Source organism: Triticum aestivum, chromosome 1A, assembly GCF_018294505.1.
Source record: "Triticum aestivum cultivar Chinese Spring chromosome 1A, IWGSC CS RefSeq v2.1, whole genome shotgun sequence".
Classification (NCBI taxonomy): domain Eukaryota; kingdom Viridiplantae; phylum Streptophyta; class Magnoliopsida; order Poales; family Poaceae; genus Triticum; species Triticum aestivum.
Window position 1 is genome coordinate 322,108,688 of NC_057794.1, and position 15,226 is coordinate 322,123,913.

Consider the following 15,226-nt stretch of genomic DNA (forward strand, 5'->3'; position numbering starts at 1 on the left):
GTGTAACTGCGCCGCCACGTGGTCAACGTGGTCCCCACCTACGCTCCTGCGTCGAGCAAGGGGTAGTAGCAGTGCAGCCTCCTCCGCCTCCTCCTCCTTCCTCCCGTGCTGCTTCTGCTGCTTCTTCTGCGGCGTGGCGTCTCGCTTTTAAAATCTCGCGACGCAGCGGCCTCCCTTCTCTTTTGGATTGAATGGAGCAGGCCATGTGAAGCCTCTGACCTTCGGATACCTTCCCCCCACCTCCGCCTCGCTCCCCCCGTCCCGCGCCGCGCCGCGCCCCACCGCCGCGTGCGTGCGTGCGAGATCCGCGATGTCGTCGCGGCCGTCCTCGTCGTCCTCGTCGAGGCGGAGCAGCTCGCCCTTCTCCGCGGGGAGCCGCCGCCCGCCGACCTCCTCCTCCTCCTCCAGCTCCTACATGGCCGGGCGGCTCATCCCCCGCTCCTCCTCCTCCGTCTCCTCGTACGGCGGCGGCGGGGGCTCCAGGTCCACCACCCCCGGGCGCCGGTCCGCCCCCGCCCCGCCGCCGCCTCCTGCTCCGGTGCCGTTCCCTAGCGCGGACGAGCTCGTCATTGAGGACACCTCCCGATCAGGCGACAGCATCTCCGTCACCATCCGCTTCCGGCCACTCAGGTGGGGATCTGGGAGGGGGGCTGCGGGGATCTGCCTGCGGGCGCTGTTGCCATGGGCTTGTGCCGGGGCGCGGTCGCCAGTATTCCGACTGATTTGAGCTGGATTCGATGTGGTTGCAGCGAACGGGAGATCCAGCGCGGCGACGAGATCACGTGGTATCCCGACGGGGATCGGCTTGTGCGGTGTGACTACGTCCAGCCATCGGCTTATGGTTATGGTAAGCAGCTACGCTTTGTTGCTCCGTCGGTTTATTTGGGATTTGGCAATGTAGGTTGTGGGATTGGTGATTTGGCAAGTTAGGTACCTGACTATAGTAGTTGTGAGCTATCTGTGATTTGGGGGCTTGGATTCTTCATGCAAATTTTGAGGATGATATCGGTTCGGCTATTGAATGCAATTCTTTCTCCAGGGTACATTGGTGAAATATGCATGTTTACACATAGTCACATGCACACTTTAACTGATATATATATATATATATATATATATATATATATATAGCACACTTTAACTGATATATATATATATATATATATATATATATATATATATATATATATATATATATGCATGTTTATACATAGTCACACACACGTTTTACACCATAAGTGAGGCACTACTGAAATTAGCACGGAGGCGGCTAGTATTGTGGGCTGACAGAATTCATAAGAGCCAAGACAAGGGAGGATGAACTGAAAATTTTAGTCCTGGTTCACATTTCTTAAGAGGCAGCTGATATTGTTTAGTCGACAGCTAGTAATTTTTCACGAGATTGACGTCAGTATGCCGTGAAGACTGTTTTTATGGAGATTGCAGAAGACTGTTTGCTCTCAATTGCCCTCACTAAGTATGCTGTGAATTTCAATTAAGAATTTCAGATGACTTGACAGTGAGATCTACGGTTTACATAGGCAATGCTAGTACAGGTCTCATGGCCCAATTTGTTCTCCACGACCAGTGGATGTTTGAAAGCTTGTTCAAGCTATGGATACAGAATATTTGTGAAGGGAAACATTGGTGTTGGCTGGTAATTTGAGAATGGGCACATGCCAGCCAGATACCTGGAGTAGTTAAGAACATATATATCATCAGTTTGTGGCTTTTTGGGCGTGGATAATTTTTGCCGATTCTACATTATATATACCTGAGAGAGAAGTTCCAATTCTCACTGTATGATTTCACTACTTGTGTATTATACAATGTATATGCATATGGATATTTTGACTTATCCTTCTTTTGTACTTATTTGTTAAGTACAATGAATAGTATGGAGTGCATTATGATATTATCTGATCTATGTTATTAAAAGGCACAGTGATAAGACAGTCTTATGCCCACACATTTACACATAGCCTATGAAGCCTATGATTTAGAAGGGCGTTTTGAAATCTAGACTGAAGATGGGCGTACTTCACATTCACACATAGCCTACGAAGCCTATGATATAGATACAGTTTATGAGATCCTTCTTTTGCTCGCAAGAGTGTCCAATGCGGGCATGAAACGATAACAAAGCTTATCCAGAGGCAAGGATGCTGTTTCCTCTGAGATGTTGGGAAGTGCTGAGATCCCTGAAGTTTCATTGAAGTTTGTGGCATGATTCGTGGCTTCATATAAAGATACACAGATGGGTTTGATCACCTTTGATATGCGGGGTATGGACATGTGGAGGGGGGGGGGGGGGGGTCCTGTGTTCATACTTACGCAGGGTTTTGTTCATTTTAGTTTTCGCCTCCTGAGATGTAGATATATTCAAAATTTGGTCTGAAGGTATCCATTTGCAAATTCAAGAACTGTGGTTCACTGTTGAGATGCATTAGAATATAGATACCAACAAGGTCTTTATGTAGTTCTCTGGAATGTCTGATATTCTCCATGGACGTTGATCGTAGGACATGGATGATGCTGATGCCCTGTGCTGTGATCTTTATCAATAGAAATTGGACACATGTGCTGAAAAAAGACCCAGAAAATTGTTTCACAGCAAACTTAATGGCATTTACTCCCTCCGGCCCCTATTATAAGATGTTATTAGGTTGTAATAAGTTAATAACATCTTAAATTATGGGATGGAGGGGGTAGTTTCTAAACAGTTATCCTGATTCTTTCCCTTACTGTGATAAAACGTTATTGGTCACAGCAAATCAATATAGCTGAATTTAAAACTGGCGAACCAACTAAGATAAATCAACATATTATGTCACCTTGATTTCTACATGATAATTAATCTCTTTTCTCCACTTTGTTTCTTTGTTTAGATAGAGTTTTTGGGCCTTCAACAGCTACAGAGGCTGTCTATGATGTTGCTGCTCGGCCTGTTGTGAAAGGTGCTATGGAGGGCATAAATGGTATGCCACTTTCATTTATTTAGGTTACTCTACACATTTTATTTTGATTTTTGATATAATTATAATGTCATATGTAATTCAACAGCCACAGAGACTTTTATCTGTCCACCTTCACTCTATGCCCATATGTAATGTTACTGTCGTGACTGCACAGTGCATTATGAGATATCCAATCTCTACCTTCTCATCATGTTTCCTTTGATACCTAATTTACTCTTATTGTCCATATCGTTTTCTTCAATGCTTTGATATTTTATGAGGGCTATTGCTGTAATGGCATCTATTCTTACATAATTCATATTTTACCTTGTATGGTGAATTGTTAGCTTATCATAGTCACTGATCTCTGAACACATCTTTGTACTAACTTGTAGGGACAGTTTTTGCCTATGGTGTCACAAGCAGTGGGAAAACCCACACAATGCATGTAAGTTCTTATTTTCTACAGAAATAAGACCAAAACACAGGTAGAATAGCAGCAAGATATTATTCTTTGAAGGGTCTTCCCTTTAGCACATTCCTTTCAGTTCAATTCTGTTGTTCCAATCGATTTTCTGCACCTGCTACTTCACGTGGTAACAATTATGATTGTGCTATATCCATTTTTCGCAAATAATATTGTTGGATACAAGCCCATTTGTGATTTGTGAAGACAAGACTAATATTTATACTGCCTATTCATTTGTTCCCCAATCTTCGCAGGGTGACCAGAATTGTCCTGGAATAATCCCATTAGCCATCAAGGATGTCTTCAGCTTAATACAAGAGGTATGACAGCAAGTGCTTGAGTTACATAGCAATATAGCATTTAAACTCCACACTGTAAATATGTTTAACTGCACTAATGGATTTGTTTTATATTTTTTAATGAAGGAACACTTTACTTTGGTGACTAGTTAATCACCTCGTAAATCTGTACCTATGTCTTCCTAGTCATTACTAGCCACAAAGCATCGTTTAGATAAACACTAAATATAATTTCGAACACTGTATCACCAAAGCAGCCCATGTTTATGCATGTCATGCAAACATGATCTGTTATATCCAAACTCAGCTGACCACAATAATCTGAATTTCCAAACAACAGAGCTTTAAGAGTTAAGAGTTAAGACTGAGTCTGTATAACTGTGTGGTAGCTCTTTGTTGAAGATAAACTGCCTGGAAAGTGGACTTATGAGTTTGGAGAGTTCTTTTGTTGGTTTTTACACAAGGATTTCCTCACTCACTTAGCGAACAAATAAAACAATCTTATTTATTTGATTAACTGAAGAGCATTGAGAGGCTGAGAGGGAAGGCTGACAACTTCAATTGTGGCCATATGACATACTCAAACCTATATACAAAACTTGCACGTTCTGTTTTGTTGTCAATCGTGTTCTTTATCAACTCTACTGTTTACTCTTTGCTGCTCATATCTATTGAATATTTTGTCATTTTTTCTGGTTATACTGAACTTGAACCCTTGATTTGCATATCTTGACCAACAGACTCCTGGAAGGGAATTTTTGCTACGTGTATCATACCTGGAAATCTATAATGAGGTATGGTATCTCCATTTCGTAAATTTCTCCAAAGTCACTGCATTTATCCCTTTCTTGAATAGTCCAACAGCGTTACTCAAGTAACAGTTGATCCTTGTGCGCTGTGCCTTTTCTCTTTGTAATAAATTAATATAAATACTGACTTGTCTGACCATTCGCAAAATATTTCCTGGTCATTTCCCTACCTAGAGTGTGCTCCCATTAATTATCCTCATATTTCCCTTTTTTGTTTTGCTGCATGCTCTCAGCACTTATTTTTGTTGGTTGGACTTCACGTTCCTGATGGTAGATGTGTGGATGTGCCTACCTCCTCATATATGGCTGGCCTTTGTTTGAACAAAGTCAAAAGATCTACAGAGATTAATCCACTAAAGATTAGTCTCTTATTTAGTCTTGATTAGTCTCTTATTTAGGGAAATATCTAATCTTAGGTCTTAACTATTCTTGGTGTGGGTGCAGCTTGCATGAGCCACACCCATGCCAGTTGGTGATTGTCATATATCCCTCCAATCTTGTGCTATACAAATACTGTCTGAGTGATACTATGATTTCCATATATTGATTATTGAGCTCCTTGCCTTTCATGAAGGTCAAGTTAAAAGTTACTCCCTCCGTAAAGAAATATAAGAGTGTTTAGATCACTAAAATAGTGATCTAAACGCTTTTATATTTCTTTACAGAGGGAGTACAAGTCACACTCCATCGCAGATTATCTGTATCCAGAATGCACTTTCATCTAGTACTATCTGGATGGTTTAAATCTGTACATTTTATTGCAGGTGATAAATGATCTGCTTGATCCTACTGGACAAAATCTGCGTGTGAGGGAGGATGCACAGGTTTAATCCCCTACAGTTGTTACACTATGTTTATTGTCTTGCTTCTGTATCTGTGCTGTAATTCTGTATTTAATTGTTTTGCATCTCCTCCTGAAACCTAAATTTGAGTACATTTTTGGTACTTATTTTCTTAGTTTTTTGCTGTTATTCTCGCTAGTATGAATCTGCTTTTCGTTTTGCCCCTCTTTTTACCTTGTTTCGTTTTTAAAGTTCTGGTATCATTCCATCCAGTTAACAAACTGTGAAGATATTGTAATATTGATAGTTTAGCTTTCATGGGTTTGATATGGATATTACTCTTACTTGCTACACATTATCTTTCTGCCCCTCTTTTTATCTTGTTTTGTTTTTAAAGTTCTGGACATCATTCCATCCAGTTAACAAACTGTGAAGATATTGTAATATTGTTAGTTTAGCTTTCATGGGTTTGATATGGTATTGCTCGTACTTGCTACACATTATCTTTCTTTAAACCTTGTTATTTCCTCATGAAATGATGACTAGATTAATGGTTCCAGCAGAATGCCATCTATTTGATTTGCAAGTTATCAAAATGATAAGCAGTTTTTGTGGCCTTCTTTTGGTAATGAAATTGTTACATGTCAAGTGAGCACGTAAACTATGTCTGGAGTGCCATTTGGCTCTGAGAGTGATTGACATGTAGATCTTGTTTGTGTAGTCAGTGACTCAGTGTTGTTTTTTCCTTGTTCATATACGATGCAAGCTGTGTTATATGCAATAACGCCAATGTAGCTTCATGCCTTTATCTACTGCAGTGATACCTCTAGTTTTGAGCTTCCGCTGATCTTCTTCCTTCTGCTACAGGGAACATATGTAGAAGGAATAAAAGAAGAAGTTGTACTTTCTCCAGGACATGCTCTCTCTTTCATAGCTGCTGGCGAAGGTGATTATAATATATTGCTTTCCCTACTACTAGAGTGTTACTGGCTAGATGGTAGGGGTCACCGATTGGCATGGATATGCACCAGGAAGGTGTTGTTTCTGTGAGACATGTGCAGTTAGCCATGCAGTATCTCTCTACAATGCATTAGTCTGCTTGTGAACTGTATGATTTTCTTCTCATGTAGAACCAATAACTAGCCACTGATTTCCTATGATTGCTTTTGTTTAACGGATCAGCAGTTTCTCAGTCTGCGAGAAATTGTTGTCTCTCAATCAGTTATGCTGCATATTATCAAGACTACTATTGTCCACTGACTTCTCTCCCATAATCTATTCTCAACGCTGGTCTCTCTTATATTCCCAATCACAATATGATTAATTCATAGATACTTTAGTTTGCGAACCTAAAACATCATCCATTCTGTAAAAAAATAGGTTTAAGCATCAGCTAATATTATTTCTAGACAACATATGATTTTACTCACAGTTGTAATTATTCAGTTTGCTAACTCAATTTTGGTGCTAATTTCTGAATTACTCACACTTTTTGTCTTACCTGAGTGTTTCACAGTTTTTTCTGTTTTGGTGATATTTTAATTCATGACCTACTATATAATTGTAGTCTTATCAGAGTTAAACTAATACTACTTCAAATGACAGAGCATCGGCATGTTGGTTCAAACAACTTCAACTTATTTAGCAGCCGAAGTCATACTATTTTCACTATGGTGAGCTCAGAAATTCCATCAGTATTTAAGGCATTTAATCAAAAAAATTTCTTGAGAAAACGCAAAAGACCTTTGCATTTCATTTCATTGAAAAGGTAGAAGTATGGTACAATCCTCCTAGGAGGCAAGGGTTACAGATAGATGGGAGGAAGTCAGTGGACATCCCAGGTAGAGGGCAAGACAGTTCTAAGTCCTAGAGCGCCGGCCGTCGCCCAAGAAGAAGCTTCGTCCTTGATCCTGCCTACAAGTGTAGCAATTGAAGGGCTGGCATTGTCGAAGACACACTCGTTCATGTGCTTCCAGATCATCCAAGGCACGAGGAGGGTGACAGATGCCAGCGCTTTGCGCTGCAGCGTTGTTGCTCCTTGTGTTCGCGCGCAGCACCAGTCCATTAGCGTTGCCTCATGGTTTGGTGTAGGTATCTGAACTCCTAGCCAAGTCAGTACCTCATGCCAGGTTTGCCGGGCGAAGGTGCAGTCCAACAAGAGGTGTCGCATAGTTTCCGGGGCTTGATCGCATAGTAGGCAGCGGGGGTGGTGCTGCAGGCTGCGGCGGGCGAGCCTGTTGGCTGCCAGCAGCGATCCTGGTTAGCCAGCCAGTGGAAGAACTTAACCTGCGGTGGCGCCCAGCTTTTCCAAATTAGTTTCCAGGAGTTGCAGAGTGAAGAACTTAATCAATTTATTTATGAATATTGCCTTATTGTTCTTGTATGGCGGATGCTCTTGGGTTTCTTGATAATGATGCATCATGTTTCTGAATCTCACATGTGATATGTTGTATTTATTTATTTGGGTCTATAATATTTGTGCGCTCTTCTGCAGATGATTGAAAGCAGTGATCGTGGTGACGAGTACGATGGAGCCATGTACTCACAGCTTGTATGTTGTTTTACCCATAAACAAGATTACATTTTTCAACCGTTACGCTTTCTAGTCTTACTTTTTAATGCTTCTTCTCTATAGAATTTGATTGATCTAGCTGGCTCAGAGAGTTCTAAGACAGAGACTACGGGGTTAAGAAGAAGGGAAGGATCTTATATTAACAAGAGTCTTTTAACTCTCGGAACAGTAAGCTTTTGTTTCTAATTACCTGTCACAACTCAGGGTTTTCGTTTTATGTCTATTGTCGTAAATTTCAACTTGAAACACATCTTGTTAAGATCCTGTTTTAGAACTTCAGGGAACACACCTGAACTTATATTTATATTGGACATCATCTGGTAATTAGTTGGAGCTGTTGAATGTGGCAACATATTTTGTACATTTATTCTAAGCAACCTCTACTTCAGGGCCACTTATGTTTCTGGTATCCTTAATGTAATCACTGATTAATTCTGAACTTAACTTCCTAATTCAAAGGTTATCGGGAAGCTCAGTGAAGGGAGAGCAACACATATACCCTATCGAGATTCTAAGTTGACTCGTCTGCTGCAGTCATCACTGAGTGGCCATGGTCACGTCTCAGTAAGTATCTACCCGTTCTTTAGAGCTTCCTGCTTTGGAACTCACTACATGTGCTGGTGGAGGCTATCTTTGCAGCGTGTAGTGAAACTTTATTTTCAATTATCCAGCTGACATACTGACTTCTTTATGCAGCTAATTTGCACAATTACCCCAGCATCGAGTAACATGGAGGAAACCCATAATACATTGAAATTTGCAAGCAGAGCAAAACGTGTTGAAATTTATGCCTCTCGTAACCGGGTAAATGTTCTCAGCATGCGATTCTTACTTCCCGTGGCACCATTACTTGAATAATTAATGGACATTTCATTATTTTCTCTCTGCAGTTAGTTGATGAGAAGTCTTTGATCAAGAAGTATCAGAGAGAAATATCATCTCTAAAGCAAGAGCTTGATGAGTTTAGGAGAGGAATGCTTGGGGGTGCTAGTCAGGAAGAAATAATGATTTTACGGCAACAGGTCTGCTTCATTTGCTTTTGCCAGATAAAACTAAGGAGCACAATGGTTTATGAGGCATCTATGCAAATGCTTGATTTTTTACTGTTCTATATATGAATACTTATATTGATTTCATATTGTTAAGTTGGTAAATGCTTAAAAAATGACTTCTTTTGCCTTGTTTAGTTGGAAGAGGGCCAGGTAAAAATGCAATCTCGCCTTGAGGAGGAAGAGGATGCCAAAGCTGCTCTGATGAGCAGAATACAGCGGTTGACCAAGTTAATACTTGTTTCCACGAAGACCAATATTCCTGCTTTGACAGATTCGTCTCGTCTTCAGCGCCAAAATTCTGTTAGTGAGGAAGATGTGGGTGCTCATTATTGATCTGATTCTGCATTTGTTACCATATTTAAGGTTTTTGATTCTATGAAGTTATAAGTCATGCTCTTTTAACTTAGAAAGTGTACTAATTCTATCTATTTCAGAAGTTAAGCTCTTCCCAAGATAGTACTACGGTAGTCCAAAATGACAGTACATCAAAGGACACCTTATCATCTGCTTTTCCTGACCCGTTGGATGAGATCAATGGACTAAGGTCTGCTAGCGGAGATCCTTCTTCAGTAACTGGTTCAGGACAAGATTCAATGCAGGTTTGCATTCTACATTTTTTAATTGACCAGTAAACCAGTGACATGTGCCCATGCCATAATCCTAAGGTTTATAGCTATCATCTTGCCGTTCTTTATTTTTTTGATGCACAACTTCTTGTGGAAAATATGTCTTGTCACTTGTTTGGCTCAAAACAACATTTGGAAAACTACAATATTAGAAATCCAAAACCTATTTGGCCATATTACTGGTTTTCCACTAAAAACATTACGTGCAATTAGTGCGTGTAACAGTCACAGCTTATTCCCCATTGCAGTCATGCATTGTTTCTTAACAGTCATGGCTGGGAGTTTTTTTTTGGAGAAAAGTCATGTATGGGAGTTGTGTTCTATTCTCACTGCCACGAATATTTTTGTGCTGAGCTCTATTTATCCTTTCCCAAGAATAGAAGGCATCTGCGATACAGATACTGCGATATGCTGATACAATATTTCCATAAAGCAAGAATGGATCGATTAATCTGTTTTTTTTGTTAGATAATACTCCTAGAAGCGTTTATTTGTACTTGAAAATAAATAAATTATTTAGTGAGGCTATGAGAGAGCAAGGAGTTGATATTACCATATGAAAATGGAAAACCTAAACTAAGATCGAGAGCGTCTATTTGCCATGCCCTAAATCCAAATGCAAATACCAAAATCAGATCTAGGTACTGGACATCTAGAATAAGTCCTAGAGAGGAGGCGGCAGCAGCAAGAGGTATGGAGGAGGTGGCTGTGGCAGGAACAACAGTTTAGTGCGGAGGCAGCACCATTGTGTGGTGGAGGCAGCGACCTTTGGTGAAGAAGGGAAAGGAAGAGGCAGCGACAGCCGATAGGAGTCAGGAGGGGAAGGAGGAGGAGATACAACAGGAGGGCAGACAGAGGAGTCAAGGACCGAGTGGAGACTTGTAGTGGATCTTTATTTTGCACTGGCTGATGGAACATGTCCAACAGTCTATATTAACAATGGTCCTGGCTTCAGTAGCTCTGATGCTAGACATTCAATAGACAGTACAATGGTTATTTTATACTTTTTAAGAGTCAATTTTATACTGGATTTTGAAAGAGAACGTGCTGAATTTACGAATGATTATTGGTTATAGCTTAATGTACTTTGTATATCAGGTGGGAATCACGGAATCGGATCATTTGGATCTATTGATTGAGCAAGTTAAGATGCTTGCTGGGGAGATTGCTTTTGGTACCAGTTCGCTGAAAAGATTAATTGAACAATCCATAGAAGACCCTGAAGGGACAAAGAATCAAGTAGGTGTCATCCCATTCTTAGCATTTTTTACATTTAACTTCCTGCTCAATATTCAACTTCTTGTTCTACTGAATAAGTATCCAGACAAATAAGCATATGTCTTCGTGTTACTGAAAGACAGACACATGGAGTGCTTGACAGTTGCATACACTACACACTTCTGCTATTTTTCTAGGATTCTGAATATGTTCTAAAGCTCATGGTTGATATTTTATCTTGCTTTGCTGCCCTTTACTTTAACCGTTCCATTTTAAATATGCCACTTCTGATAGATGGCCCCTTAACATCCTCTTTTGATAGTTTTGTAACTCTTTTTGATAGAATGTATCATCTTCTATATCTTCATGATGTTCCAATGCGTTGCACTGTAACTAATATTCATGCATGTATCTTTTGATAACAGATAGAGAATTTAGAGCATGAAATCCAGCAAAAGAGGAGGCATCTGCGAGCCCTGGAACAAAAAATCATGGAAAGCGGTGAGGCATCAGTTGCTAATGCTTCTATGGTGGATATGCAGCAGGTAATGTTGTCTAGTATAAAGATAAGCCTCTTAATTATTTGTGTATCCCCTTCCCTGCGTAGTAACATACGTTTTGTGGAAACAGACTATTACGAAGTTGACAGCTCAATGCAATGAGAAGGCTTTTGACTTAGAGGTGATCTTACTAAATTTTCAGTGTGCTTCCCACAAAACTGATGTGTCTTCAATATACATGTATAGATATATTTTAGAAAAGTTCTGATTGTCTTCTTATATGTTGGAACAGTTAAAATCGGCCGATAATCGTGTCCTTCAGGAGCAGCTACAACAGAAGGTTCTCTTTCCTTCTTCCTTCCTTTTATGTGTGCCTAGTTTCAGTTTAGAATATTCGAGTGGGAAATACTTAATTTGTTGTACGAATTTTTTTTGCTACTTGCAGAGTATGGAAATCAATGATTTACAAGAAAAAGTTCTACGCCTTGAGGCACAGCTCATACCGAAAACCAACATATCCCCTGAACAATGCACACATCAGGAGATTCTTGATTTGAAATCTAAACTTCAGTCCAAGGTTTAATCCGTTTTATCTTCAGTTTAACTGGATTTCTTTCAAGATTTCTGCACTACTTTTTTGTGTCTTTAATTTATTTTGTTTATAATGATATATTGTGCATCTATGGCATATTCTTATATTGTATAAAACCCACTACGTATTTGTGGATGATTTGCTGGAACATTGCGCTAAATTTTGTGCTGCACTCTTTTAAGCATGTGGATATGCAATACTAATTTATATGTTCATTTGTTGGTTGTACATAATTAGTTTACGTTTTTTCCCCTTATTAAACGAGTCAATCAACTTTGCCAATATATCTTGACAGGAAGTTGAAACTGAGAAGCTTAAATACCAGCATCTGGAAGTGATTGAAGAAAATCGAGACCTAATCAATCAGAACCACAAATTAAGTGAGGAAGCTGCTTATGCAAAAGAATTGGCATCTTCTGCAGCTGTTGAGCTTAAGAATTTGGCTGAAGAAGTTACAAAGCTATCGATACAAAATGCAAGGCAGGCAAAGGAGTTATTAATTGCCCAGGAGATGGCACATTCCAGGGTTCCTGTTAGAAAGGGGCGCCCAGCAGGTAGGGGCAGGGATGAAGTTGGGACCTGGAGTCTTGATTTAGAGGATATGAAGATGGAGCTACTGGCGCGAAAAAAGAGGGAAGCTGCTCTAGAAGCAGCTTTGGCAGAGAAGGAGCTTCTTGAAGAGGAGTACAAGAAGAAGTTTGATGAAGCAAAGAAGAAAGAGCTTTCTCTAGAAAATGATCTAGCAGGCATGTGGGTTCTTGTTGCTAAGTTGAAGAGAGGGGCTTTCAGCATATCTGATTTAAACGTTGATGACCGGTCTATCAATCTAGCTGACATAACTAATGATGCAAAGGAAAACAAAGGTGACACAAATGTAGCTTTAGTTGAGAAACAAGTGTCAGATGATACTGTGAAGTCATTGACTGCAGAAGAATATAGAAGTCCAGAATTTGAACCTCTTCTTGTTCGTCTCAAGGTATGTTTATAATTTTCGTTTCATGTTATGGTGTGTCTTCGTGAAGGGGTGGACATATGTCCATTACTTTGTGTACCATTACCATTCTCATATGCATCAAAATAGTTTGTGGGATAAGTGTGATGCCTTTGTAGTATTAGTAAGACTTGGTATAAAATACTCCCTCTGATTCACAATTTAAGTAGTCTAGGACGTTCACATGGCTTTAAAAGTAGCATTTTGGTCACAGTTTGCTTAAGAAGTGTTGTTTTTAATAAAACAACTATATGTTATGAGCACATATTCCATGACGATGTGTGCAATTCTTTCTATGCTATAAAGGTCAAACCTAAAAATGTTTGAATGATTTTGTTTTTTGTAAACTGCTATTATTATGAATCACAGGAAGTGGTTAGTAACTAAGGCCCTTGCGTGCTAAGCTGTTGATCCCTGTACAAACCTTTGAGGTATGCCCTGCAGTGGTAATCTAAATTGACTTACATCGTCAGCTTCAACTAAAGTGATCGATTTGAACATAACAGCTTTTACATCTCAGAAGTAAACTAATGTCCTCATTCCATCATAGAAGGCTGCACTGGCAGCTGGAGTAGGCTCTGGGCCTAGTTTAGTTACTGGGATGAGTCTGTTGTTTCAGTTTTAGGCCGGTTTCTCTTATTAACTGGCTAATTCTTTTCTCCATTTAATGAAGAGGCAGAGCTTCTGTTGGGTACTAAAATAAAATTCTATCATGAATGGCTGCTGGATTACTGATGTTTTGCTGCATGCAGGCTAAAATTCAAGAGATGAAGGAGAAGGAAACTGACCCCCTGAGTGATAAAGATGGCAATTCCCATGTCTGCAAAGTATGTTTTGAATCCGCAACTGCTGCAGTTTTGCTTCCTTGTCGGCATTTTTGCTGTAAGTCATGATAGGGAATTGCATTCATGTGCTAAACATCCTTGTCGTTTATGTTTACTAATGTTATGCCTTTTCTTCAGTGTGCAAGCCTTGCGCACTTGCCTGTTCGGAATGCCCTCTGTGCCGCACACGAATCTTAGACAGGATAATTACCTTCACATAGATCACTTGTTAGCCTAAGGTACCAAATACTTCGCCACTTGCCTGTTGGTATCTTTGATCCTATCCTAATTTCTAACGTTTGAAATTGTCCGATGAAAATGCTTGCCAGGAAACTTTTGACGCGCCCAATCTCTCCATGTAAAATCACCAACCTTATATGTTTCTTTTTCTGTGTAGCAAAGAAGGTTACTTTTATGTTCCTTCTATGTTGTATTGCCATTCGTTTGATTTCCCTATATGGCTTTACCTTGGCTCCTTGTTGTATTGAGAAGTTCAGCGACTTCTCGACAAATGTGTATAGATATGTGACTCAACATTGTCCTCAAGTAAAGCAAATTGATGTGGCAATACATATTTTTTCTTTTCTTTCAGAAGTAAACTATGAACATGAGATCCTCAAGCTGATGCAGTTAATTATTTTTCTGTTGTTTATATGCTTGTTCAGTTTAGGACGTGGATTAACCGAGCGAGCACTTACGCAGTTTGAGACTTGGAAATCTCCCAGTATTGTTTCCAGACGGTCGGTAGTGTGGTTGAAAAATATTATATCTGGACACAGACAGCACTGACTGACCGTTTCACAAATCAGCATGCGAGAGCTGTGAACTCTAGTTCGTAGGTTGCATCACCTGCACCTCTGTCATCATCTGATGCGTGGGGACATCCTGCGGAGGAACCTTGATTAGAAGCGTCATGCTGTTGTTTGAGCTGACAATTTAAAACCACCTTGCAAAAGTGAGTTGGCCATTACATCATGAAAGTTCCCAACGTTCATCGGCTGCTTCTTGAAGACGCTTCCCTCCAGTATAGCATTGCCCTTTGAACAGTTGTTTGGAAAATCGTTATCAAATACGTGGAGCACACTTTCATGAAGATCATCGATGAACACAAACCTAATACAAGAACTCCTTTTCTAAATACATGAATCACCCCCCCCCCCCCCCCCCCCCGCGCGGTGATGTATGTGGCTACCGGTTGCCTGTTGCACATTCAAAATTGTTCGAAAAAATCCGGAAAAAATTAGTGCATTGACACAACATCAATGTACATTGTGACAAAAATTAAAATCAATATTCCAAACATTGCTCGAGATATAAAAATGACAATTTTGACATTGAATAGTACAGAACACAAGTTGGGCTTCAGTTTTCGCCCATTAGCACATTGTCGTCAAATTTGTCATTTTTGTATCTTGAGCATTGTTTTGAATTTTTGTGACAACTTACATTGATGTTGTGTTGATGCACTAATTTTTTCGGATTTTTTAAAACATTTTTGAACGTGCAACGGGGTCTGGTGCACCGGTAGTACCAAT

The 15,226-nt window shown here is 40.0% G+C and overlaps 1 protein-coding gene across 2 annotated transcripts; it reads left to right on the forward strand.

The window, feature by feature from the left end:
* The first annotated feature begins 107 nt into the window (after nucleotides 1–107).
* On the forward strand, nucleotides 108–14,285 carry LOC123048501 (kinesin-like protein KIN-7K, chloroplastic). 2 transcript variants are annotated; one of them, XM_044471599.1, is made up of 25 exons: nucleotides 108–630; nucleotides 750–847; nucleotides 2,889–2,978; nucleotides 3,353–3,405; nucleotides 3,681–3,746; nucleotides 4,466–4,519; nucleotides 5,299–5,358; nucleotides 6,184–6,262; nucleotides 6,922–6,989; nucleotides 7,811–7,867; nucleotides 7,952–8,056; nucleotides 8,348–8,452; nucleotides 8,585–8,692; nucleotides 8,779–8,910; nucleotides 9,076–9,255; nucleotides 9,375–9,539; nucleotides 10,665–10,805; nucleotides 11,210–11,329; nucleotides 11,415–11,465; nucleotides 11,577–11,624; nucleotides 11,730–11,861; nucleotides 12,172–12,852; nucleotides 13,620–13,694; nucleotides 13,830–13,930; nucleotides 14,021–14,285. In XM_044471599.1, exons 1-24 carry the CDS (start codon nucleotides 311–313, stop codon nucleotides 13,887–13,889), a joined length of 3,048 nt encoding a protein of 1,015 aa, XP_044327534.1. In that variant the 5' UTR covers nucleotides 108–310; the 3' UTR covers nucleotides 13,890–13,930; nucleotides 14,021–14,285. The 2 variants fall into 2 exon arrangements, with proteins under 2 accessions (XP_044327534.1, XP_044327527.1); XM_044471592.1 differs by having other exon boundaries at nucleotides 110–630; nucleotides 13,620–13,749.
* Nucleotides 14,286–15,226: the final 941 nt, after the last annotated feature.

Coding starts and splice junctions, on each gene's coding strand:
- LOC123048501 (XM_044471592.1), top strand. CDS start 311: ATGTCGTCGCGGCCGTCCTCGTCGTCCTCGTCGAGGCGGAGCAGCTCG. Junction 3,747..4,465: donor TCTTCAGCTTAATACAAGAG/GTATGACAGCAA, acceptor CTTGACCAACAG/ACTCCTGGAAGGGAATTTTT. Junction 4,520..5,298: donor ACCTGGAAATCTATAATGAG/GTATGGTATCTC, acceptor ATTTTATTGCAG/GTGATAAATGATCTGCTTGA.